The 27421-nt window shown below is 40.2% G+C and overlaps 1 protein-coding gene across 4 annotated transcripts; it reads right to left on the bottom strand.

Moving 5' to 3' along the window:
• Positions 1-2670: 2670 nt before the first annotated feature.
• On the bottom strand, positions 2671-16268 carry SRD5A3 (steroid 5 alpha-reductase 3). Of its 4 annotated transcripts, none has more exons than XM_036895164.2 (5): positions 15927-16263; positions 9102-9215; positions 7111-7253; positions 5001-5135; positions 2671-4146 (listed from the first exon to the last, which is right to left on the bottom strand). In XM_036895164.2, the coding sequence occupies exons 1-5, from the start codon at positions 16145-16147 to the stop codon at positions 3887-3889; spliced, it is 873 nt and encodes a 290-aa protein (XP_036751059.2). In that variant the 5' UTR covers positions 16148-16263; the 3' UTR covers positions 2671-3886. The 4 variants fall into 4 exon arrangements, with proteins under 4 accessions (XP_036751059.2, XP_036751058.2, XP_036751060.2 ...); XM_036895163.2 differs by having other exon boundaries at positions 7111-7308; positions 9102-9244; positions 15927-16262; XM_036895165.2 differs by having other exon boundaries at positions 7111-7308; positions 15927-16181.
• Between the last annotated feature and the right edge of the window lie 11153 nt (positions 16269-27421).

Raw genomic sequence — 27421 nt, 5'->3', positions numbered from 1 at the left:
CCTAATCACTTGATGAGTTGTCTAAGTCTTTGGCACACATTCATTTTATATTTGTATGAGAATCATGATTTTACATTCTTTCAAAAAGCATCGTTCAACAATAGTAACATGGGAAGGTGGTGTATAGGGGCACAGATACTTAGGTTGGGTGGAGGTACTGGTGGTGACTGGTGGACGTTCTCTTCCAATAGCTTCCTGTTATGAAGACAGAGATATTAACAGTCAGCAGAGTGGGAGAGTGAATGGCCTAGGGAACTTTAGTATGGCTGCAGCATAAAGGCCACTTGACTTACTGGTCATGAATTTGAGTGGGCTGTCGGTAGGCCGCATTTCTCCAGCCACAGTTCAGTTGCATAGGGGCACACACAAAGGAGAGTGTTGAATTTAACCAGGGTTGTGACTTTGCTAAATCAGGAGAAAGAAGCAGTGCAGGAAGGCAAGAGAGTAGAGGATGTAAACAAAGGACTGATCATAGCGACTGACCTGGAATTTAGGCAGGGTAAGGAAAGGAGGTAAGCAAAGACCTACAAGAAGAAGTGAGGGATGATACAGCTGCCATGAAAGCAATGGACTGGAGGTCCCAGTAGGATGGAAAGATTGTTGGGGTTGCAGTACTAGAACAATGAGCTGGAAAGATAGGAGTTGGTATTCTGAAAGGAAGTAAAATATTATCTTGATTTGGGGTCATTATTCTAATATCTGAATACATTTCTATTGAGGGCCACTTACCTGCTATCCACTGAACTTCCTTTTCTGTGTGTGGAAGCACAGGTGTTTTGCATGGAGTGCTTAATTCCTTCTCCTGGTTTTACTCTTACAGTCTTTTTCAATGAGATGATTACCTGAAATCAGTCGTTTACCTCAAGAGTGAGCAGAGGCTGCAGACAGACGGGCAGCCTGATGAGCAGTCTCAATGGAAGGTTGTGCAGTCTGTGCATTGCACAAGGGGCACCGGGCTGAAGAGGTTGAGTGGGGCTGAGATCCAGCCCGAGCTCTACTGAGATGCAGCCCCATCGCCAGCTGACTTTTGTGCCCACAGAGGTTCACACCCTGCTACCATGGGGATGTCCTTAGCGGTGTCTTTTCTGATTCACAGAAAGGTGTTGTGTATGCCCAGGAGCCCTGGTAAGAAATGCACATGTTCTACGAGGTTCACCCAGAAGGCTAGACTCAGGAGGTAGATTTGTCTTTCCATTGAGAAAGTCCTTGTATTCTTTTGTCCTCTATGTGCTTCAAGTGTTCGTCTTTTTGAAGAGACCCAATATTATACTTTCTCAATTGTGTGCTTAAAGTTTTTATGAAATAATGTTTTTATTTAGATAAGTAAATTTTGCTTTCCCTAACACTGATACATGGCTTTCTAGATCATTTATTTGAGAAAAATGGTGAGTATATGTGTCACATGAATTATTTGTGGGTCACTGCCACCTTCACTGTTTTTTGTCCATTTAGGAGAAAAATTTTAGGTTAGATGATATAAGTAACAGTTACACAAGCCAGTTGAGTGACTTTTTTTTTCTGATAAGCATGTGAAAGAGTGCGCAGAAATTGCTTAAATAGGTGTAAAGATTTTCTACTTGCTCAATTAGTTTTGAGGTCTCCTTTAATGTATCAGTTCATTTTGAGATACATTACTTATCAATGGTCCTTGAGTTTTCAGGCACCTTTAGTGCCTGAAATATTTATGCAAATATTTATAGTTTTCTTAAACCATATATTAAGCTTCATATTAAAAATTCTTTTTTGGGGTTAGGAATTCTAGTAATAACCACTCATTGAATTAAAAATATAACACAGAACACAGCTTTGTGGAGACAAAATAATCCATGCTTACTGAAAGCAAATGTTAGTATAGAGGATGAGCTACAATTTAGAGAATTAAAGAAACAAAGGCTATTTTCAGCACACTTTCATAAATCTGTAGTTAATCCAGGGAATCCATGGATGGTTAATGAGGTAGTTTCATATCATTTCCCCTAATTTAATAGTAACTGAGCACGAAAGATTAGGGCTTTTCAACTAAACCAGCAGGAAAATCAAGACGCTTGACCCCACCCTATTTCTGGATTGCCCACGTGAGGAATTTGCAGACTCTACGGTGCTGTCCCTGCAGGTGCTCTATTCTGCTCTGAACCCCTCCAGGGAGAACACTACCTCTTTCATCTCCACCTAGAAATGCAGGCCTGGGGGGAGGAAAGGAAAGGGAGAGTAGACATGAAAATGAGTGTGAGGGACAGCAAGGACAGTGGGAAGTGGGAACAAGGACAGGGGGGACGTGGATCACTTCCTCACAGCCCCTAATAGGGTTCTTCACAGGGCACGCTCATTATTTTACTTAAAAGTACAGTAAAATTCCAGAACATCTGTTAAATTCCTAGTCTAATCTAGATATAAAATTGCATGCTAAAGCAAAATACATTTTCCCCGCAAATAATTTGCTATGAAAAATTATTCATCCCATTTGTGTGGAAATTAAAAACAAACTACAATATGATTCGTATTTCCAGTGTAGAAAGTTCTGTCCCTGAGGCTGGGCCCTGAGGATGGCAATTCTAAGTGATAAATAAAATAAATGTCATATATGTCATATATTTGAATAGACTAGGCAAGTGATTGAAGTGGCATTTGATGAGAAAATGCTACAGAAGAATCACTTTAACAACTTTAGAATGTGCTTTGATATGCATATATTGAAAGTTTAAAAAGAATCTCAATTTAATAGCTTCTGTTCACTACTCCAGGGATGGGGGTGGGGAGGACATTCTTAGACTGTGCATTTGATATGGGTCTGGTTAATAATGATGTTCTTCTTCCCACAGCAAGGTACATATTAGTGCAGAACTTTAGTACCTTAGAGTATGACATCTATATAAAAGCAATAAAGTTAACACCACAATTAACCAGTAAACCTTACGTTACACACATGTGCAATTTTTTCCTGTGTTGCTCAGGCTATAGTATTTTTTTCCAGATTTTTTCTTTCACACCATGCAATTATTTCCCTTTGATTTAATCATGGGTATTTTCTTTAACATATGCTATTTTAAGTGTCAACTTTATTCCTAAATACTTTCAGATTCAATTAATTAAAATAAACTAAGGCAGACAATAATCCAATACGAGGCTATAGTACTCTCCAGCTGGAGTGCAAGTCAATTCCATTCATGAAGGCTTTTTAAGCATAAATATAAAAATACTTTATTTTCAGATGTTTTCACTTTTTAAGGTACTCCCTTGAAAGAAATGTCAAAGGATTATAAATAAAAGAGGTTTCAACATTGTTAGGCTATAATGTGGGAGGTGAGTGAAAATTACTATTAATGGTTACACAACTGGAAGTCTTTGTGGTAATGTGTGAAAAGTATAAACTAACTGCAACAAACTGATTTTTCCCTGAATCTGTTGGTGTGAAATCATATATTGTTATTTTCAAAGGCTATTCTGCTTTTACTGAGATGCAACAGTTACTGAGCTTGTGTATACTGCATTTATGTAGTCTAGTTAATTTGTCCCTAACATCAAGGGCAGATGATCTCCTCTCTTCCTTTGTGTATATGTGTGTATGTTCAAAGTTGTTCATGTATGCTTGGTTAGTTTGCTTTTGAAGTAGCTTGGAGAAGTCTCATGCACTCTTTAGCAGTTGGTTGGTTTTATAAAGTACCTCAGAAAGCAGACACATCACTCCTAGGTCTGCTAGAATATTTCTTCTTTGAAGATTAATTTTCTTGAGGGGTAATGCTTTGCCCATTCAGTAAAGACTTTGGGGTATAAAAATGGAACGGAGTTTCAAACATTTCTGCAGAAGCTGTACTTTGGTCTGTAGTTTTGGTTGTCCTTAGGAATCACACCTATTACCTGATTTGCATTCTTTATGACTGAGGTTATCTCAAAATAGAAATGGTAGGAAAGCTCTCCTATGCTTTGGGTAGGAGACAAATTTGCTTTTGTAGAATTTGTGGCTGAAGTAAGCAGACAGGGCCTGGCTAAAGAAGACATATGTCACCACCAGCCACCAAGTTAAGTTGTAGAATCCAAAGGTGACAGCCATGGAAATGTAGATCATCAGCTCTGCTAAGTAGTTAGGGGAAGAAACGTATTCAAACCAGTCTCCAAAAGGTATTCGGTGGTTACAGTGAATGACGACTCCTGAAATAAAAAAAGAAGATTTTCTGACCATACGAAGTGGTGAAAACAAAGTTTTATCACTTCATTCCCCAAGTAATATACAAAGACTGATTTAGAAAACTAGACACCTGTGTGTGAACCATCCTGTCACACTTCCCTTGTCAATCTACTACATCTCAAAAAATCACATGCTTGGGTAACACTATTAGCTGTAAATAAGCATGAACAAAAGCTCATTTCTCTAATTCTCCAAGCTAGTAATTAAGAACTCAGATTCCAGAGTCAGGCTGCACAAGTTCAAATTCTGGCTCAATCACTTACAAAGCTGTGTAACATTACATTAACCCCCCAGTGTCTCTGTTTCCTCATCTGTAAAACAAGGCTCAGACTACACCCACCTCAAGCGAGGACTATGAATCTGCACTCAGAATAGGGCCCAGAACAAAATAAGCACTTGGTAAGTGTTAATAGTACTATTCCATTTTTAATATTTCAGAAAGCCTAATAAAATCTATACCTGTGATAAGTCAACACAAGCTAACTAAAAAGTCAAGGTTTTTTTGCTTTCACTGGAATATTACTAACTCAGCATGGTAACACTAGTGCCCACATGCTGGTTAGACACAGACATGTAGTGCATGTCCTCAAATGTGGGCACAGAATAGAATCAATAGAATAGGAGGGGCCAGAGAGATCTCTCAGTAAGACACTCATTTCACAGAGGGGAAGATTAAGACCTAGAGGGGTGGTTCATCAAAAAATGAGTATTTGATAGACCATTCAGCAGATTAGAGCAGGAGGAAAAGAGTGAAGGAACACAGAGAACTCACTCCTGAGGGCTGAAATCTATATGCAGTGGCCCTAAAAGCTCTCACCTGCTTTATTTTTCCTGAGATTGCCGAGAATGACGTGGCACTGATACTGATGGGCAGAAGACCAGATGAACATCATCATTCCGAGGATGTGGAACCAACGAGCTTGCATCAAGAGATTTCTCCCTATCACATAGACTACAGAAATAAGAATGATCTTACTAGCCAACTCTGCAAAATTTCAGCGATGATTAAAAAATCATTCTGTCAATAGAATACAATTATCCACTTATCTGCTCCTCTTAACTGGGAGATTATCCTAATATAACTTCCCAAGTACAGAGAGGACAACAGCATCCTCGTGGATGGTGGAGATAGGCTCTCAGCCAAGGGCAGCTTTAGTGGCCCCTGGCAAAGAATTCCACGTTGAGACACATTTTCTTCTTTCTTCAAGTGCTTTGAGCACAAAGGTCAGTTCTCTCTCCTACTCATATGGTGAGACTACTTTACGTTTCTATTTCTAAGCATGGTTTTATGTCTTTTTTCCGTCTACAGTTAGGAAAACACTTCCTCAAAGAATCTAACTGAGCTACTCTGCTAAGCCACGGTTACAGAGCCCCTGCGTGGAGAATGCTGACTTGACTCACTCTGACCAGGGAAGAGAAGCACTGGAAGTAAAGGCTAGGGTGGGGTTTCTCAAAAAGAGGAGAAATGTGAACCTCCAGACGGAAGACAAAACAGTATTCCTTTCTGATTAGAGAGAAACTATTTTTCCATCTTATCTTTTCCAGCTACCAGAAAGATGGGAAGAATGCAAGTCTTCTAAGAATCAGCATTAGAAAAAGCAAATTCGGGACTTCCCTCTGATCAGCAGGAAGTAGTCAGGTTAGTCTGACTTGACTGACTGAAGAAACAAAATAGCCTAAGGACAAAGCGGAGGACTCTGGGGCTCTGGAGCCGAGAGAGAGTCTACAAAGTTGACTCAGCTAAGAGAACCAAGGATCTACTCCACGTGGGTCCTTTGGAGGCAGGAGTTAGTTGATGACAGCTTATGACTAATGAGAGTCCACCAAGGAAGTCTACCTGTGTTGATTTCTTTTGAAAAATTGCTCTATATAAATAATCTACTATAGATGCTTAATGTTTACTAGGTTTAGCCAGTTAATGAAAAGGTATATTTTGTCAGTTAAAAATAAACAAAATATAGAAAATAGTTTTATATTGGAGCACTTTAAGAACAAGTCACTATAGGATTAAAGGTTGAAGCAAGTGTCTGAGAGTTCACTTCACTGCTGTCACCTATTTTAAACACAGAGCAATTACCTAAGAGAGAAAAAAGATTTGTAAGAGTAAGTTGGAATTATAATGTGGGAAAGGGGAGGCAGGTGGAAGGCTCATATTTACTGAGCGTCTAATCTGTGTACTAGTCATTTACTCATTAGTTACTGAGTGACTACGGAGCTTGGCATCTCTCACGGGATAAAGCAGTGAATAACTCAGGCAAGATCTCATGCCCCATGAACTTATCAAAATGAATACTTTGATAAACCCATGTCATATATAGTGGCAAGAGAGAGACAGAAACAAGTAGAAAATAAATTACCAAGATAATTTCAGGTAGAGATAGAGGGTTATCTGGAGAAAAGAAAACAGAACAATGTAATGGAGAGTGATTTAATCCTGTTCCTCAACTTCCCCTACCCCACGCTCACCCTTCATCCCTCCACGCATGCACCAGTCAGAAGGGTGGAGAGGCGTCCTGCTGACTTTTTCTTTTTTTTGCGTGCTCCCCTGCTTCCTGTCCAACTCTTGACCACACTCCCTCTTTCTTTCCAGACTTACTCCACAAGAGTTCACTGACTTCAGTCCCACTGAAGAAAATCAAAACCCCATTCCTTTATCCTTAAATTGAGCCTCCTGAATACTTTGTACTTTGCTATCTTTACTGAAGACATAACTGCTAGTTGGTGCCTTTCAGTTTTAGCAGTTGTGGTTAATGTATACACCCTTGGTCAAGTTGACTTTTAAAGCTACTATCAGAAGCCAAACTCCTCAAATTCAAGTAGGTGGGGCAGGTCTCCTACTTTCAAACTTCCATATGCTTGGTGGAGCACTTTGCCTGAAGTGTGTTCCATTCCCAGTGACTCACTAACAGACCCCAGGGACCACTTACCATCCCTGCCATCCATTGGCACTTGGCTCAGCACAGTTAGGCCAACTAGGACGTAGTAGGTAAGTCCAAAACAGTACTGCACGACGTGAATCACAGCATTGGAGAAGACACTCACATAGAAGCACTCGAAGAGTCTTCGCAAGCTGTGTAGCCACAGAAATACTAACACTAAGAAGGCAGACAGCGCCAGCTCACCCCCTACGATTCAGAATGCAACACATTCAGCCTCTCTCTTTCTGAGATTAATCCGTTATGTTCTTCCTTACTGTTCAACAGACTGTTAAACAAGAGGAGTGCTAGGAAGGGGCCCTAGGTATCATCTAATCTAATACCTTCCCTTTTTCTGGCTATCGGGAAGTGGGCCAAGTGAAGTCAAAGTATTTGGCTCAAGGTTACACAGGTCCCAGCTAGTGACAGAGCTGGGACGAATTCAGGTCTCTTGACTATGCTTTGTCATGTGAAAGCCTTTCATATTATGTGGACAACACTGTAAAGGGGTCTGTACACTCAGAACCGTGGATCTGTGGGTCTCTGGTCCCTGGCACTACTAGCCTGATGATGGTCTGGAAGACTTTGGAATGGAGAACCCACTGAGTGGAATCTTTCCATATTAAAAAATATTTTTTTCATATTATATACTTCTGTATTAAAAAAAAAATGCTTTTAAGGAACTGTGAGCCTTGAGATCTGCTTTCCTACCTGCCTCTCACCCTTCCGCCCCAAAAGAAGTCAGAAGAAATGATGGTTTTTAAAATGAATAAAACCTACATTAAAAAAAATACTACACACATATACCCATTATAAGGATACAATATGGATACAGCTTAATAGACTTTTATAAATGAAACCTACCCATCCCACCCATATAACTAGTACCGAGAGCAAGAAACAGAACCCCAGCAGTCCCTCATGTTCCCTTCCAGGCATGCCCTCTACCTCTCCACCCTCCCAAGTAAGCCCTTAGGGACACTTCAATCAGCACAGATTAGTTTTGCCTGTTTTTGTATTTAAAAAATTGTAAAACCTAGTTTTAACTCTTTAGTAGCAGGTTAAAACAAATAACCAAATAAAACTCCTCACAACCAACCCTCCAAATACCAGAAGCCCAGCCAGTCCCAGAATAAACAAATAAAGAGATGAAGTTTTAATGGGTGAAGTGGGATTTGCTGATGGAACCCTCCCCTCCCACATGGAATTTGCACAAGTTTTCCCTTCTGAATGTCATCTTTTTTGCAGTAAGTTCCTCTGGTTATATAAAAAAGAATTGTTCCTAGGGAGCCAGTAGTTTGGCTGCTGGAAGGACAGAGATAGCACCAGAACAATTTGTATCTAACTCTGCCCCTCACCCAGTGCCTGTTATTAACTGAAGCTACTTTATGGTTTTCACCCTCAATTCCTTATTTTTAATTGTTCTTTGTATCCTTTATCCAAGGCAGAGCTAGCAAATTTAAAGGCTATTTTGTTCTCATCTGGTCAAAAACAATTTACAGTCAATTTTATTATATAATCAAAGACTTATTACAGTGTAACATATTTTTAATGATCAAAAATGATTAAGAGTGATCAGGAAGTAATTTTCTATCAAAATCTGGAGTTCTGAGACATCATTCTGGTTGCGGCAATATAAGTCATAAATGTTTCAAGGCAAACTCCAGGGATCCTAAAAGCCTTTTTCCTGAAGTGTAAAGACTTTGGTACAAATTTGTCAACAGTACTGAAACGATCAGAGGGAGGACAGTGAGCCCTGTCCAAGTCAGGGATGAAGAGCACACTCCTGACTCTGCCTGCATCGCTGACAAGGACCTGGGGACATGCCTCGGGCCACTGGCTCTGAGCCCCGCAGAGAATGCTGAATGCTTCTTGCCCTCACCCTCCGCTCCCAAAGCCTGGCTGAGGAGCCCAGAGTGGCTATGAAATACTGAGAAGGGCTCCCTGAAGCAGGAAAGAGGAACATGATGTGACCAGTTGTGACAAGCCAGGGGAGGCATTACCTTGGAACTGTGCAGCCCCAAGAATTCTGAGCAAACCATGAAGCCAGCTTGGAAAAGGTGCTCCCAGGAACACAGCCTGAGTCAGGCGCCAAAGTAGGAAGCCATTCCACAGCACTGAGAGGATATAGAAGTGAGAAAAATACCTGCAAAGGCAACACCAGTTTGGTAAAAATCAGAGGAGACCCACTTTAAAGCATTATGCAGGAAAACTATTTTTAGTTTCTCCAGCCTCTTCTCCCCCTTCCCAAGTATAGTTTTGCTCTTTAATAGAACCTGAATCCTGCGGGCATTCAGATTTTTTATATGTCCTTTCAAATGACTGGACCAGTTAAACCATAGAAAAAGAGGCCTCCTAAGGTGAACAAGAACATGACTGACCTTGTTAAACTTAGATTGATGGTCACTTAGCAATTGCTCTTATCTCTGGGAAACAGGATTGGGCTCAAGTTCCAAAATAGGGGGCCCAGGCCTTGGCAGAGAACCTAGATTGTGCTAACACAAGCCAAATCTGTGAAAGATTTCTAAACCCTGAGAAATATTGCTGCAATAGCCATACAAGTGTTACATAAGATTTGCACAATCACAGGCTCTCAGACCTGCAAGAAACCTTAAAGGTGTTCTGATTCTAGTGTTTCTCTAAATTGTGTTAACCTAAATTGCTTTTATAATAACAAGACAAATATTAACTCATAAAACTAGGTATTACTTCTGATGGTTATAGATCTCATAAAGTACGGTGTCTGCACAATCAACATCATTGCAAATGAGATGCAAATAAAATGACAAAGCCAATAAAGATTGAAATCAGCCATGTTAATTTAATGTGAAAGATGTTTGCTGAAATGAAATCACCTAGTGTGAGGCTCAAAGGCCTAACATGCTTCTTTTTGAGACCTTACACCTCCACTCTTTTTCTCTATTCAAATCATTCATAATCTTTCTGGCTCTGCTGGGTGCCTGGAGGTGACTGGCCTTCCCTGGTCTTTAGTGCACCACTTATGTATTAAGTCCTCTCCCTCTTGTCTCATTGGTCTGTGAAGAAGTAAGAAGACCTGGAGTTAAGAAGATTAAACACGAATTTCATGGCTCCTTTACTGCATGATCTAGAATATGCTTGTGCCAGAACTTGCGGTTCCCCAGACCATGCCCACAACCCAGTCTGACACTGATCTAATCTGATCATTCCATAACAATGCACTAAATTCTGTGAATTACTGTTACAAATCCTACTACTGACTCTGCCCTCTCTGAACTCTCCTATTCCTGATTCTGACCTTCTCCAATCTCAAAAGTTCATGAATCAGTGTCAATTCCACCCCACATGGCCGCTGGACTTTGGTTGCCTTCCAGGGTCTTCCTTTAAGACACACTTCCCAGAACTGAGCCCATATATGGTCTGAGCCATGGAAGCATAGCTGAGAGTCAGCACCTTGCTCTGCAGGCTCCCACGGACAGGGGTGGGGCTGGCTCCTGGGTAACAACTTCTGGGCCAGCCACTTTACCTACTCCATTTTTTCAAAATTACTCATTGAGACCTTAGAACATGCCAGGCAATGTTCAAGAAGCTGGCCTTGATGAAATTTACCTTTCAGGGGTTGGTCAACAAATGAAACTGTAGACATTTGGCATGATGCTCGGTGAGGGGGCAGAGAGGTGCAGGGGGACACCCTTCTGGATGAGTGATCAAGGATGGCCTCTTTGGAAGTAACATTTGGTTAGAATGAGTAATCCTTGTCATTTCAGAGGGAAGGGAAGAATTTTCTAGGAAGAGGAACCCCAAAGACCCTGAGGAATAATAAAGGACATCAGTGTGGAGATAGGTTGGCAGTGAGGCGGGAAGGGCAGATGCTACAGGGTCTTGAAGGACACTGGCTTTTACTATGTATGATGAGCCATTTGAGCAGAGTGACGTAAAGTAATAATTCATGTTTTAAAAATCCCTCTGACTGATGGACAAGTTCTGGAGATGGAAGGTGGTGACGGTACACAACAATGTGAATGTATTTAAAGCCACAAAGACATACACTCAAAAAAATATACATGACAATGTTGTCATGTGTATTTTACCACACACACACACACACACACACACACACACACACACACAGACACAGAGCATTGTTCATTCATAGCACTCATTTTTGAGTAAAAAAAATGCCTCTGGTAACTAGGTGGAAATCCTGTTGAGTTTATTGTCATTACCTTCATGTGGCAGATGAGAAAATTAAGACTCGGAGATGTCAAGTCAATTACCTAAGGTCACCCAGTAAGGAGCAGCGTTTGGCTCTAGACTCAGCCCTGCTGCCTCTCAAGTTAAAATCATACCACTGCACTCCTATTCATGCCATCTAGATTTGTCTGAACCTGCTTTTCTGGCCTTACGTTACATGTACCAATTTATACCAAGCCTTAAGTTAAACAAATCACTCAAATATGTTTGTTAAGCTGCTAAGCCACATCTTGCTGTGCCCTACTTGTGCCACGGTGTTTTTGATTCAGAGGCAGTTTTTCTTACTCCTAGGTTTTGTATATTCTATCTCTTGTTTTTCTTGCCTGATTTCCCTCTATAAGATACACATTCTACTCTTTATCCATCTCTTGCTTTTTAAAAAGACCCAGCTATAGCCTCCAAGAACAGATCTGAAAATTCCACTTGTTCTGATGTAGACACTCTCTTTTTTTGATTCCCTGGCACATTGCATAACTGTAGCACTGTTTTCCAAGCCCATGGGATAAGATGATCCTTATGCTAACACAGGGCTTGGCACTAACCAAACACTCCTTTAACAAACATTTTAGTGCTTATTACACACCAGGCACTGCTCTGGGCTTTGGGGATACAGTAAAGAACAGACAGCAATTCCTGCTGTCATGGACCTTATACTCATGGACATACAAAAATAAATTTTTTGTCAGTAGGTGGTAATGTTACTGAGAAAACTAGGGCCAGGAAGAGAAGGGATACTGGGGATCTTAGCATTCATTATACTTTTATTAAACAGGGTGGACTGGGAGGCTTCATTGAGAAGGTAAACTTTGAGTAAAATTATAGGAAGTGAGGGCATACACCATGTGGCTACTTGGGGATACAGCCTTCCGAGTAGAAGCAACAGGCAGTCCAAAGGCCGCCATGGTGGGAGACAGGACTACAGAGAGGCCAAGGGCACTGGCCTGGAACCACAGGGGGGCACACTAGAGAAGACAAAGTCAGTGAAGTGGTGACAAGGCTGAAGAAGGTCTTGGGCTCTTCCTGTGAGTTGGAAGCCACTGGAGGGTTTTGAGCCAGGAGGAGTGATCTGATTTAATACCTATTTGCTGATTTCCAGAACTGATGCCAGGCCCAGTTACGGGAGTGACAGGGTTAACTAAGGAAGGGAACTAATGTTTACTGAGTTCTGACTAGGTGCCTGTCCCTGTGTAAGTGCTTTAATATCATCACCACCTATATGACAAGCAGGCATATTATGCTAACACTCTAATCCTACCACAACTTCTTGCCTGGACTACTGTACCAACCTCTTATCCAGTTTCCCATATGCAATGGCATCATCCTGTCAAAACATAAATCACATATGTCACGCCTCCTTCCTCATCCTAAAGCCACCAATGGTTTCCCATACACTAAGAATAAAATCTGATGTCCACCATGGCCTGTAAGGCTCTGGTGGGCCAGCCCTGCTTCCTGCAGTGACTTATCTCCTACCTCACCCCTCCCAGACCACCCTTTCTAGTGCTGTCACTGCCACTATCTCCATTCCTGCCATGGCCACTCCTATCTTGCTCAGGATCAGGTAAACCTGCTAGATTTCCTCTGAAGCACTTATTACCTACTGAAATTGTCTTGTTTTATAAGAATTGTTTACATATTTACTGTCTGTCTTACAAGAACAAAATCTCCAAGGAGCCTAGAATAGCTCCTGGCACATAGTAAGTACACTATAAACACTGGTTAAATAATTAATGAAAGAGAAGGTACCTCATGCAAAGTCATTCTCAGAGTAAGTGATCAAGTTAATCAGAAAACCAATTAAACCTAAAACCTTTTCTTTTAAAAAATTCAGTCAAACATATTGATTTGATTTTGAAATATTATTTGCCAGGCAGTGATCCAGGGATATGGTAACAAACAAGACAAATGTAAATGCATAGGAAATTTATGGACTAGAGCAGGGCTTAATATTTTTCTTCCACGCACTCCTTTGGCAGTCTGACGGCTATAGGCCCTCCTCAAAAATATTACTATAAGCATAAAATAGAAAGGGATTATAAAGGAAACCAGTAATACTGAAATATAGATAACCCAACTATTAAAAAACCATTTTGATATAGTAATATATGTGCTTCTTAGTTAATGTGTCAAATAACAAGATCTAGTGGAGAATAACTGCAGTATTCTTATAGTGGTGACAATATTGTTTTGAGTTCTCTTCAATAGTTTTAATGTAAGATTAAAAAACACTGGCACAATCTTACTACACTGGTGGACAATGACTTCAATGGGGTATGGGCGGGACTTGATAATATGGGCGAATGTAGTAGCCACAATGTTTTTTCATGTGAACTCTTCATAAGAGTGTATGTATATCAGTGATACCTTAACAAAAAAACGCTGGCACAAAATTGTCAGTACTGCTAATTCCACTGTGGTTTGTTGATTACACTTGTCATTAAAGAAATTCTGAATTTCATCTAGAGATTAGTAAAATAAAGATGTAAGTTTTTTCCAATACAAGTTTGCCCTGAATTCTATCCACAGATCCCCTGGGCCTCTGGTTAGGACCCTTGAACTTATCCCAGAAAGGCTGGATGGCTCTCTCTGCCTCCAGAGCTGAGTCAGTGCAACATCTGATACCATTTTGAAATTTTAAAAACAAGTACTTTCACATACACTATACATCATGACTCATGTTTCAAGTTACTTCATTATTCAGACTTTCTGGGAAATCAAAACTCTTTTAGGAGCCTGAAACAAAGTAAGAAAAGCAACATCACCTTAATTTAAAAAAACCTACCAGACAGGGGTAATGGAATCAAACATCTCATGAATTGATTTCAAGTTTTATTCTTGCTTCCTATGAAAAAATAATACCAAACAAAAATTGCCCAATCACCATTTTAGGTGCCGAAATGTGATTTACAGCTGCCTATTTCTAAGTGTAAAAATAACCGGCTCATTTCACTTTTAGAGTACTACTGAATTTGTACCAGGTAAAATATTGCAGAATAGTATGTAGGCATACTTGCCTCTATTTACTGGCCTGGATTTGCTGTATCTTCTCCAATACTAAAAGAAATGTTTGTTTAAACTTAGAAAACAAAACATCACTGGACTACTATGGGAGGTTCCACTCTAGAATTCTGGAAGAAGGAGGGGCATAAATTATTTCACAATAAAGTAGAAATTACAGGAAGCCTAAAGAGTACCAATTGTTGTAGTAATGAAAATGGGAAAGATACCAAGTCTGTTTCTTGGCTGTCATATAACAATCTTGGGTACTAACAGCTGGGGTAGGGCAGCCAGAGAAACAGGCAAGTGAAGGGGATGAAATGAAATGTGTCCTTTAATCCAGGGTTACTAACACCTTTTTCAAAATTCAGAAAATAAATTGTTAGAATTTACACTAAGAATTTTTTTTCTTCACTTTGTAACATTAAAAGAAAGAGACAATCTAGGAATACCATCGCTATAAAGATAGAACAGGAAGTACCACCATAAAACTTGATTATAAATAGGATGCCAGATAATTTTGGTTTAAAAAGAGCCTCCAAGAAAAACAAGGTTTAACTAATTTGTCCTCAATACTTCTTCCTTTTCCCTTTACCATTCCTCAGAAAGGCCTAGTTCTTCCTTCTCAGTGTTAACACCCGATGAATCTTTTCTCCAACAGACAAAAGTTGGGGGTTATCTACATTTCAGAAGCCAAGTTATACTTCTTGTCTGCGGACCCTGGGGCATGCCTATGAGAGGTTTGAGCAATAACTCAGGTGTTTCAATAAATGAGACGCCCCACATTCCTCCAGATTCGTTCCTAAATGCCTTAGATGCATCTTAAAGATAGAAAAGACACTGCTATATTCTTACATCTAGAAGGGATTGGCTGACTTTTCCCAGCCATGTTCTGACTTCAAAAAAAATAAAATAAAACTAACAAGTCCTACAATTTCTGAAAGAATTCTATTTAAGCTCCAACGATGTAATCTGTCGTTGAACTTGGTTATGAAAACTACTTCAAATCAAATGGAGTTTTGGTAACAGGCTTGCCTAAAATGTGCCACCTTGGGCCTTTCTCCAGGGCACCTGCCGAGGTGAAGGGTAGGAGGGTCAGTGTGGCCGAAGGAGGTGGCATCCTTTGTCCTGTGCGGGGTCGGGAAGACAAATAGGGAAAACGGAGGCACGAAGGGCTAGCCCGCTTTCATTTCTTCAAGTGAGTTCCGGCGACCTTAAGTTAGACTGTGAATCTCTGAATTGCAGGGGATGACAGGACAATTTGGGGCCACAGCAGACTTTTACCCGTTGACCTGGCCTAAATTCAGAAGCGCTGGCCGCTGCCAGTTCGGCCACAAGTTCATGGCTCTGTGCCCTCGCTAGTGCGCGAGGCTAGTTTTCCTCGGGGCATTCGGCCCCCAGGGCCACCAGCGGACGCGGGCAGAGCCCGGCTGCCGGCGCAGTCAACGCCGCGCCGGGAAACCCGCCTGGGCCTGCTTGGCCCGGTCCCCGCGGCCCGGCCCCGCGCCCGCCTCTGCTGCCCCCTGCCGGCTGCCGAGCGGGGCGCCCCGGGCTCTCCGCGCCTTGGCAACCCGGGCTCACACCCGGGGCGCGGTTACCTCTTGGGGACATCAAAGGCCCGACAGGCGGCCGGGCGCGGCGGCCCAGAATGCTTGGTTTTCCCATAGCGGATCAGGTCCTGGAAGAGTGCGCAGCTCGGGAGCAGGCCGGGAGGCACGAGCTGCAACAGCAGGGTGAGCAGGAAGACAGCGGCCAGCGTGAGCCACAGAGCTCGCAGCGGGGTCAGCGCCGAGAGCTCGGCCCCCGCCCAGGAACCCATGGCCCGTGCGCCCGACTTCCGCGCTCTCGGAGCCCACTCAACGAACCCGCGCAGGAGCGGCCACCGCGCCGCGCGCGCCCTTCTTGTCCAAGTGCGACGTCGGTGACGCGGCGCGGTGCAGGGGCGGGGCGTGTTCGGCCACGCCTCCTGCGGGGCCCCGCCCAGCCGCGCGATATTCCGGGTGTGTTCCCTGAGCTGGTGCTGTCCCGTCGCGCTTTGTCCCTAATCTGCTGCTGGGATGTCTAGACGAAGCCCATTATGTGACTCAACAATATGATTAAAAGAAGTGAAACGAGCAAGACCGCGTGCCTGCAAGTCTGTCTTGCAGCTCTTTTTTCAATAGCAAAAATGGAAACAACCCTGAATGTTCCACTTACGGTATTTAACTAAATTATGGTACAATACCACATGGAATATCACGCAGCTTTTAACAGGAGAATTGTGAAGATTGTAAAAACACGGAAGGCTGTTTATGATAGATGAAACAGTAGGTTAGGTGAAAAATAGCTGACTTTAAAATACATAGCTGTGACTGCAAACAACTATATAAATGTGAATGTGTGTCGGTATCGATAAAGAAGGCAGGTCATGCACAAAAGTGAATAGTTGTACTACGATGTTGGGACCATACATAATTTAGATATGTAAAGCAGAAAATCATCAAGGCAATTGCAAATAACAAAGTGAAAGTGTTAAAAATTGTATTGAAAAAAATCAAAAGTCCATTCTTTTCCCTAGAAGAGTTCCACTCCCTAGAGGCAAAATTTTTAACTCTACCAGCTGTTTCTTCTGATATTTTCCTCCATGTAGTGACAATACTATCTTGTAACTCATCAATTTTAAACAATATTGATTTTCAGTTACAATAAATGAAAATTTAACTCTTTTAGGTATTTTTTTAAAAAGGCTTTAAATGTCAATTCCAAAATACAGTATGCCTTTTATATGACAAGCACCACTATGGATAACTAGGACAATATTGCTACCTTTTGGAACTTACACTCTTGAGATTGGGTGGCTGGTGAGTGGTAGGTGAGGGGACCGGTGGCTGGCTTATCACCCTTACCCCAATGAGGTAACTTACATGTGTACCCTAAACATCAGGAAACTGGGTGGATAGTTTAATGTGACTTCAACAATCCAAAGCATAAGGTTAACCCCCAAAAATGCAGCTGGCCTTTCTAGACAAGCTATTTGTAAGTGCATTGCAGAGGCCAGGTGTTCTGGGAGGGAAGTTCTCTTGTAATTATCTGACCTGGGGAAAGATTGCAAAACAGGATACATGGGTGTGTGCATGACTGTCTGTGTGTGAAAAATTTTCCATGTTTTCTGGTTTGGATTTTATTCAGAGTGTAGAGCTCATTTTCAGACAAGTCCCCTGTGGAGGGCAGTGGCTTAATAGCAAGCCACAAGTCAAACCTGACTGAGACCATTTGTTAATGTTTAAATCCTTCCTGGAGTGAGTTATTTCAAAAGTGGAAAACCAGGCAAAAAACTCTGCCAAGAGATCATTGCCAATAAGTACCAGTCAGTTTTTGTCTTTCTTCACGTACCTACCAGCACTGTATAATGACCAACTCTGGGCTTGCTATAGTAAATGACAATGCCGTTCTTCCAGTTGTTCAGGCCATAAATCTTGAACTCATCTTTGATTCCTATCTTTCTCTCACAGACTAAATACAATCCATCAGCATATCCTGTTGGCTTTACCTTCAAAATATAAGTTCAAAATTAATCACCTTTGGGATCAGTGCTTTACTGAAGGTCTTAGCCAGCTCAAAGAAAAGGTCTAAGGATGCAACATAAGAAACAAACTCATTATTTGAAGATAATATGAAACTCCAATAGAGTCTACAGATAAGATATTAAAATTAATAGGAGAGTTTGGTAAGGTTGCTGGATACAAAATCCAATTTATAAATATTGATCATTTCTATTTCCCAGCAACAAATGGAAAATAAATGCTTCAAAGATATCATTTTTTTATTGACGTACTATTGACATACAATCTTACATTGGTTTCAAATATACAACACAGTGATTCAACCGTAATTCATATTATTAAATCTTCACCCTCACTAGTGCAGTTACTATAAAGACATCATTTTCAATGACATAAAATATTATATGTTTAGGAATAAATCTAATAAAAGATGTAAAAGTCTTCTTCAAAGAAAACAAAATGTTACTGATATTAAAGAAGACATATTTTAAGAGATATACTAAGCTCACAAATTGGCAGACTCTGTATGGTTAAGATGACAATTCTCTACAGACTGATTTATGGAATAAATGTAATCCTAATCAAACTCCATCTTTTTGTGGAGCTTAATGAGCCTATTCTAACATTTATATGGAAGTAGGAAGGGTGAAGGATGACCAAGGTATTCTTGAAGATGAAGAAAAAGATTGAAGGACTTGTTCTGTGAGATATCAAGACTGTAAGTAATAGTAATACGTAGTAGTTAATATGCAATAGTAATTATGTCACTGTGGTGCAGAACAGGAATAGACAAACAGACATGGAGCATAATGGACACTCCAGAAACAGACTCCCATGTATGTGATTGAGGTTGCATGATACATCAGTGGGGAAAAGGGTGAACTTCACAATAAATGGGGCTAGGACAAATGAGCAAACCCCAGAGATTGAGAAGGGTGGGGGAGGGAAAGGAAGAAAGAGAAGGAAATGGTACCCCTTTGTAAAGACCTAATGTGAAAAAGCAAAAATAAATCTTCTAAAAGGTAGTACAGGAGACTATTTTCTCCTATTACCTTCTTGAAGGTAACATAGGAGACTATCTGATCCCATGGTAGGGAAATTTTCTTTTTTTAAAATGTAAGAAGCAAGCAGAAGAAAATATCAATGCATTCTGCAACAGTAAAATTAAAATCTTATTTTCATCAGAAGACACCATAGAGTGAAATACAAGGCACGGAATAGGGAAAGGTATTTGCTACACATATATACACATACTAATAAGGGATTAGTATCTTGCAAATTAGTGAATAAAAAGACAGACAACCCAATAGAAAAATGGGCAAAAGACTTGACCAGGCACTTCCCCAAAGAAATATGGAGATTATCAACAAATGTACAAAAAAGTAACCAATCATATTAATAATCCAGGAGTTGCAAATTAAGTTTGCATCAGAATGGCTAAATTTAAAGCAGCTGAAAAACCAAGTGCTAAAATTCTAGAGTAACTGGAACCATTGAACACTGTTGAGGCAGTATAAATGTGTACAACTTCTTTGGAGAAGAGGTTGGTGTTATCTAGTAAATTGAAGACTCCATATTCTATGACCTTGCAATTCCACTCCTGGGTGTTCATTACGGAGAAATGTACATGTGCACCAGGAAATGGACAAGAATATTCAAATGACATTCATGATATATTCAAAATATGAAATAACCCAAATGTCTACTGACAATAAAATAGATGAATACAGTGAACTATGTTTAAACAGCCCAATATTCAAGATTAAAATGAACCCTACACAGCTCCATGCAAAATGGATGAATTTCACAAGCATAATGTTGGGAGCAAAAAGTCATGACACAAAAGTACACACTGTATAATTCTACTTATAATAAGATCTAAAACATGAAAGAAAAGCAAGGAAATGATTATTATAAAAGGCAAGTCCCTTACAAGGGAGAGGAGTTCATTTGGTAAGGGATTATCTGTGAAAGACTTCTGAGGTCCTAGCAATATTCTATTCATTGGCCTGTGTGGTAGCTACCTGGGTGTATATAATTATTATTATGGTGTATATTTATGTTTTCTGTATTTTTATACATGTTTATTGTATTTCACATTAAAACATGTTAGAGAAGTATATTCATAATCTGACCATTTCTTACCACCTTATTCCTACTGTCCCGGTTCAGAACTTTTGTCTCTCTACTGATTATGGTAATAGCCTCCTAACTAGCATCCTGCTTCCACTCCTTGTTCCCCTTACAATCTATTCTCAAATGGTAGCCAGAGTAATTCTGTTAAATGTAAGTAAATCGTGTCACTCCTATGCTCAAAACTCTCCATCGGGAGCCCATTTCATTTAGAGTAAAAGTCAGATCATTGCAGTGACCTCCAAGGCACTAGCTACATGTTCTGCCAAATCAAATAATGCCCCGTCCCTGCCCACCTCTTTGGGTTCCTCTCCTCCCTCCTGTGCTCATCTCCCCTTTGCTACAGTGGCTGTATTGGACTGCTGGGGCTGCCATAACAAAACACCATATGCTGGGGGGCTTAAACTACTGAAATTAATTTTCTCACCATTCTGGAGGCTCAAAGACCCAGATTAAGATCCAGTTGGATCAGTTTCCGACAAGACCTCTCTTCCTGACTTGTAGACAGCTGCCTTCTCGCTCTGCCCTGTGCGTGCACCAGGGAGAGAGTGTGAGAGCTGCTGAACTCTCAGGGGTGTCTTCCTGTAAGGACAGACACCAGTCCTTTCAGATTCAGGGCCCCACCTTTATGACCTCACTTAATTTTAAGTACTTCCTTATTCCAACTGCAGCCGCGCTGGGGTTTAGGGCTTCAAACTGTGAATCGGGGTCAGAGGGGCTGATAGTGGTGGTGGTGGAGTGATGCCTGCATTCATGGCTTACTATCTATGCTGACTCACCCAGGCCGGTGCCCTCTGTACGCAATGTGCCCTCTGCCTGCAGTGCTCTCCCTCTAGGTAAGTGAATGGCTCGCTTCTTCACTGATGTGAGGATTTTCCTAATTTTTCATTTGCAATAGCATCCTCTTCCCACTTTCCACACTCCCTTTATATTTCTCCATAATCCCCACATGCCATGTCACATGCATTCATTTTTTTAATGTTATTGTTTTTATTAGTATGTAAATAGCATAAAGGCCAAAATTTTTGCCTTTTTGTTTATTAGTGCATCCTCAGCTCCTAGAACAGTGCCTTATACACAGGAGTGATCAGTAAATATCTGTGGAATGACTGAATGAATGCATGAATGAGTGAACACATTTACTGAGCCTAAGGATTTATATGATAAGCTACAGGAAGGGTACCCAGGACTGAGGTCATAGGCTCTGTGGGCAGCATATCAGAGTGGAAAGCAGTGGGGACTTTGGAAGCTGACATATTTTTCAGACCGACTGCTCCATCACTTACAGTGAGCTGTGTGAACCTATTTGGGTTTATTTTCACTTTTAAAATAGAAGCCATCTCACAGGCCTGCTGAACGTGTTGAGTGAAGTTATATTCTAAAAGCTCTGTGCACAGAACAGGTCCTTGACAAGCATGAACACCTCCTCATCTGTACAGTGAGCACAGTACAATCTTCCATAAGGAGATCCAACAAGAATCATCAAATCAAAGAACCTTATACATCCCCTATCATACAAGTGTTCAAAATGCTAATTTCAAGTATGTTTGAAAAACTAACCAGAATAAAGAGGAGAATAAGGGCTACCTGTAAGGTATAGAGGGGTCATTTCTCGCTGGCGTGGTCATTGAAGACTTCCTGAGGAAGCTGGGTCTGGAAGTCCGCTGGGAATTCCTAACAGGAGAAGAGCCGAAAGGAAAGAGTGCCCTGTGGACTAAGAGAATGGCCCCGACAAGGTCAGGCTTTGGTGCTGGGGCATCAAACCCTGCTCTGACGGAAGTTACTTTCTTCCGCTTTTGTAAGCGGGTGGAGTGCTGACATCAGCTGCCAGCATCTGTAAATTGAATCCGCTGTGCTTTTTTCTACACAGTTTGGCTTCTGAATGGAATACCTTGGTGTTCAGCACACTATGTCTGTCATATTTAGGCAGTGGGGCAGTTGGGCGGTGACTGGATTTTAAGCAGGAGAGTAACATGACTAGACCTTTCAACTCATTCTGGCAGCAGGGTGGAGAATGGGTAGGAACGGGGATCTAAGGGACTGAAATAATGCTAAGGACTCCAGCCTCAACCTTTCCTTTGAACTCTGCTCTAGTCTATGGAATTTAAAAAAATAAGTATTTTTTTAAGCCATCTTAAATTAATCTCTGAAAGCAATCTCTGATCTTCCCTTCTTTTTCCTCCCCACCAAATCTACCCATGTTCTAGTTTCCCCAGGAACTGGTATCTCCATTGTTCAAAAAAGTTGATGTCCTACTTTGTCTTCACATACACCACGTCTAATGCACCTGAACATCCTGCTGATTTTACCTTCGAAACATGCCTAGAGTTTGATACCATTTTATTCTCTCCACCCCTATCATCTTGGTCTGTGTCACTATCATTTCCTGCCTAGATTATTGTGAAAATCTTTTTATTCCTGCTTCTGCCTTCATCCCTAAGGCCTCTTCTCAGCACAGCAGCTAGAGTGGTTCCTTCTAAAGTTAAGTCAGATCACATCATGTCTTCTAAACCTTCTGGTGCCTTTTCTTCACACTTTGAAGAACACCCCAAGTCCTTACAATGGTGTACATGATCTTGCCCGACCTGGCTCCTGCTATCTCTCTGATTTTCTCTTCTCCCACTGTCTCCTTCGTTCACTTCTCTCCTCTCACCCTTGCCCCCACACCACCCCTCAACCTGCTAAGCATGCTCCTGCCTTATGGCCTTTGTACTTTTGTTCTTTTTAACCAGGCAGCCCTCCCCCAGATGTTTGCATGACCTCTTCCCTCGCTTCTTTCAGGGTCCCACTCAAAGTGAAGAGAGACACCCTGTGTAAAACTATACCTCCTTTCTTTGCATCCTCCCTTAATTTTCTCCATATCACTCATTACAGTCTGATGAGCCATCTATTTAATCATTTATGTGTTTATTGCTTCTCTCTTCCAGCGAGAAGAAATGCTCCAGGAGGGCTGCCATTATTTTATTCCCTGTTATTTTTCCAGTGCCTGTGTTAATGTCTGGCATAGAGGTGCTCAATGTACATTGTTGAATCAATGAGTGAATGATTCCATATCTATTTAAGACATTACTACAAGGACTGTAAGGCAGTGCATACTTCATTACTAGGTTAATGATATGTAAATTAATATTTTGGCCTATTTTTATTATTATTACCATTCCAATAATTATATGCAACAGTCATCTGTTTGTTATTCTATATAACAAGCAAGATTGATTGTCCTATTATTTTATTTAGGTTAATAACAAAACCTGGCGTGAGTAATGGATAAAATATGAGGAAATGGGACAATTGAAAGGAAGAGAGTGGGAGTTAAACTTTCCTTCCTATATGACTTACATCATTAAAAAAAATCATTTCATTAATGTGCTTCCTATTTTACTCGGTCTATTTAATTCATATAACACAGAAAATCATTTCCTAAATTAATCTACATTTTCTAGTTGGCATACAAAAAAAGCAATCTTTTGTAAGAGAAAACATTTGGGTCATATGTACAGTACATGGGAAATTGAGTAAGCTCAACTAATCTTAGTAAAAATCTTTATACAAATGAAAGAAAAAACAACATCTGCACCTTGAAATTACATGTCCATATTATCTATATAACCTGGAACCTTTGCTTTCTATGAGATTGATTGTATTTTCACCAGCAAAGTTAGTGTCTGAATTTTCTGTTAAAAATATGCTTAATTACAAAGGGATTTAGGCATAAAAGCACTACTAATTGTAAATATGGTTCCACTTAAACGTTTTCCTGAGTTTCTTTACATTGTTACCAGACAATGTAAAGAAAGGAACATTTCCTGAGATATAGAACCTAATCAACACAAAGTAATATATTCATTCAACACATATTTATTCAAAGCCTTCTGTGTGCTAAACATATTGTGTGGAGGTGGACATTCAAAGAATAAAGACCCTCTTGCAAGGAGCTGGGTTACAAACTGAAACTTCTTTCACCTTCTTGCTTATCCTAAACAAATTAGTCTCCTTTATATTGTTTTTTGTGACTCCGTGATTGGAATGCATATTATTGGTTCCAAACTCTGGCCCTTTCACGGTCAAAGAATGTTATTTGTAGGAATAGGTTAGAAAGCAGTTTTCTGCATTCTTATGTAGTGACTTACAGTGACTTGCTTGCAGTGCTAAAGAATACCCTAGAATTCTGATATAAATATCTCTGAGGACACATAAAGAATATTTTCTTATATATTTATAAAATCTGTTTTGTTTTGTTTTTTTTTGCTAGTGAAGCAGCAGTCTTATTTTTACCCTGAGATGGAAGGGTCTGAAAAATGATGCAGTGGGGTGTTTGGCAATTCCAAGTCCAATGGGGAATTAGGCTTTAGGGCGACCAACTAGAAAGCTGTGAACAAGCCACATTACCACACTGAATCTGTTTGTCCAATTGTTAGCAAGTCTCAAGACTTCACATACATGCCAATCACCCGGGGATTTTTGCTGAAGTGCATATTCCTATTCATCAAGATGGGGATGGGGCCTGAGATTCTACATTTCTAACAAGCTCTCAGGTAATGAACACCCATGCTTGTCCATGGTCCACATTCTGAGTGGCATGGACGAGATGAGCATTGTTCAGTAGAAAGATAATGTGAGCTACATATGTAATTTTCAATGTCTAGAAACCACATTAAAAAAGTAAAAACAAATAGGCCAAATTATTACAGTAACATGTTTTATTTAACCTCATATAGTCAAAATATTATTTTAACATGTGTTCAATATAAAATTAAGAATGAGATATTTTACATTCTTTTTTACACATTATGTCTTTGAAATCTGGTGTGTATTTCACACTTACAGGACATCTCAATCTGGACTAGCTACATTTCAAGTGCTCAGTAGCCACATGTGCGCTACCATTTAGAACCAGGCAGTCTTTGCCCCATGTTTCAGTGCTAATAAACATTCTCCCAGGATTGCTGTCTACATTGCATGTCAAATACACTCCCGCCTCCAGGTGGCGCTAATGTTCTTTATTTCATCCTGAAACTGGCTTGCGTGAGAGCACTGCAAGGGCCACTTAACATTATTTATTTACTCAGTCCCTTCTCTTAATTCACTCATTCCATAATTTATGTTTACAGGATATAGTAATGGTCAGTATATTATATTCTCCCTAACTTTGTTCAATAAGTAAAGCCCCCAAATTATTCATTACGCGAAAGTAAATTAGAGAAGGAATACTTTTAAAGTCATTGTCATCTATTCTTGGAGGTAAGAGCTCTGTAAGATTGATCTCTGATTATACAATTTTTTTAGAGACAGGATAGTGACCAGCTACTTAACATAGCAAATGTAGAAACAGGAAGATTGCTGACTTGTTTGTATCAGATTTAAACAATAATGTTGTGACATGGTTGTTTTATGAAGAGGAGGAAAATATTTCACCTTCAATTTTATCTATTCCAGGATGATTGGTACTTTGTATTGGTGGTTGATGTCTTGATTTTTCTGAAAGGGGAAGAATGAATATAAAAACTAACTTCAATTTCAACTCTGTAATTTTGTCTATACTCCAGGCATACTATATCTGAGAGATTGTATTTTTTGGAAGGATCGTTCTAATACTCAGGCTTAGTTTTAAGAAGGTGTGCCTAATGTCCAAATTTGAAAAAGTTTTGTATCGTTTCTTCTGAGTGTGCCTAATAATGGTAACTAAAATGTATCAGATATTGTGAACAAGGGGCTTAAATGTATTAATTAACTCATCTTCCCAGTAGACCAATGAGGGAAGATACTTTCATTATCCCCATATTTCAAGTGGGGAAATGGATGGTCTTGATATTAAATAATTTGTCTTAGGCACATGACCATTAAGAGGTACAATGTGAATTCAAATCCAATCTGTTTGACCCTAAAGTTCATTTCCTTAACTCCTTCCCCTTCAGTTCATTGTCCTGCTACCCCATTGAGGCAGCACTCTTCATCTCTCTTAAGCTGAATTTTTGATCAGTCTCTGAAAGAGTTAACAAAAACTACAGTCTACATTACCCACAATGTGTGTGGGGAATGTCTTTTATAATGATAAACCACAACATTTTAAGATAAGATCAGAGAGCCGAAAGCTGCGTACTTTTGGTCTCAGTTCTCATTTGAATAGTGACTCCCTAAGCCAAGTCACCTAAACTGTTTTCCACGTCTAGAAGACAGAGAACAGAATAGGAAATCTCTTTCACTGATGTACATAGGCTGAATTCATGACATGATTTCATGACAACTCAAGTCACAAATATAAATTCGTTCCACATAACCATTGTGAAAATTGATTCATTTTATTGTATCCCACATGGATTTCTCCCTTATTGTATCCTACATGGATTTTCTAACAGATTGTATGTGCTCTCTTTTTGATGCATACAATACAAAATGATGCATGTATGTGATAGGACTGAGTTAAAATCCTTTCTTTCCCACCTCCTGGCTCTGTTGTCTTGGGAAGCTTAGTGAAGCTCTCTTAAACATCAGTTTGCTCAACTGAAAATCAGGATTGATATTTTTTTTCTGAGGATGTGTCATGAGAATTAAATGAGATGACATATGCAAAGTCTCTAGCATTAGTTAATACTCAAAACTGTTAATTTTGGAGGACAGTAAATAGAAGTATCAATAATCTACATCTATACCTGCGTACTTTATTTTTTAGAGGAACTTGATATGCAGAGACAAAGGGAGCAGAAAAGGGAGGCTACTCCCCAGGCAAAGAACATTTACTCCCCAGCTCCCCAAATTCTCCATTTTTTGATGGAATTAGGCCAAGTTCATCTAATTTATGCAGTAAGCTTCTCAGTTCTTTGCTTTGGCAGTGAAAATCAGGCTCTTAGTAATCTTGTTGAAGGGCTTATTAAGACATTATGGTATTTGGCTCCCTATCTTATCCAAGTTGCTTGGATGAAAAATTTGTCTTTCCCATCTTTCAGACAAAGGATTTATAATACTTTAGCATATTATTGAAGCAAAGACACACAATAGAAATGTGGCTCTGGGCTGACTTTTATAGGTCCTGATTTGGGAGCATTGCTTAAGGGTCACAGGTGGAAAAAAAACACTGTTTAAAAATTGTCAACATTTCCTGATATAAAAGGGTTTCTTTTCTTTTTGTTTTGTTTTCTTCTTTTTTTCTCTCCTCTTCTTCTTCCCTCTCAGCTCTTTTCTTCTTCATTTGCGAATAACTGCATCTGAAAACACACAGATCTTGAAACTTTTCACCAGGTTCTTGAAAACCAGCCCAAATGATTTTTCCTCATCAAATTCCCTTTTTTGTTGCTGGCAGGAACAAAGCCACCTAAGCCAAGTGGTCACAATTTGCCTCACACATAAGAGAAGGAAAATCTATTCTAATCCCTCAAAGATTAAGGGACCATCTGATTCTGACCCTAGAAGTGGATCTTGGA

Source organism: Manis pentadactyla, chromosome 5 (assembly GCF_030020395.1).
Source record: "Manis pentadactyla isolate mManPen7 chromosome 5, mManPen7.hap1, whole genome shotgun sequence".
Taxonomy (NCBI): Eukaryota; Metazoa; Chordata; class Mammalia; order Pholidota; family Manidae; genus Manis; species Manis pentadactyla.
The sequence above is the reverse complement of the archived record's forward strand: the minus strand, read 5'-3'. Positions and strand labels throughout refer to the sequence as shown.

What these genes read in the sequence shown, in the direction of transcription:
- SRD5A3 (XM_036895163.2), bottom strand. Translation starts at nt 16,147, where the DNA reads ATGGGTTCCTGGGCGGGGGCCGAGCTCTCGGCGCTGACCCCGCTGCGA. An exon ending in GCCTTTGATGTCCCCAAGAG is followed by an intron (nt 9,245 to 15,926) that starts GTAACCGCGCCC and finishes TTGCCTTTGCAG; the next exon opens with GTATTTTTCTCACTTCTATA. An exon ending in GCCAATGGATGGCAGGGATG is followed by an intron (nt 5,136 to 7,110) that starts GTAAGTGGTCCC and finishes TTATTTCTGTAG; the next exon opens with TCTATGTGATAGGGAGAAAT.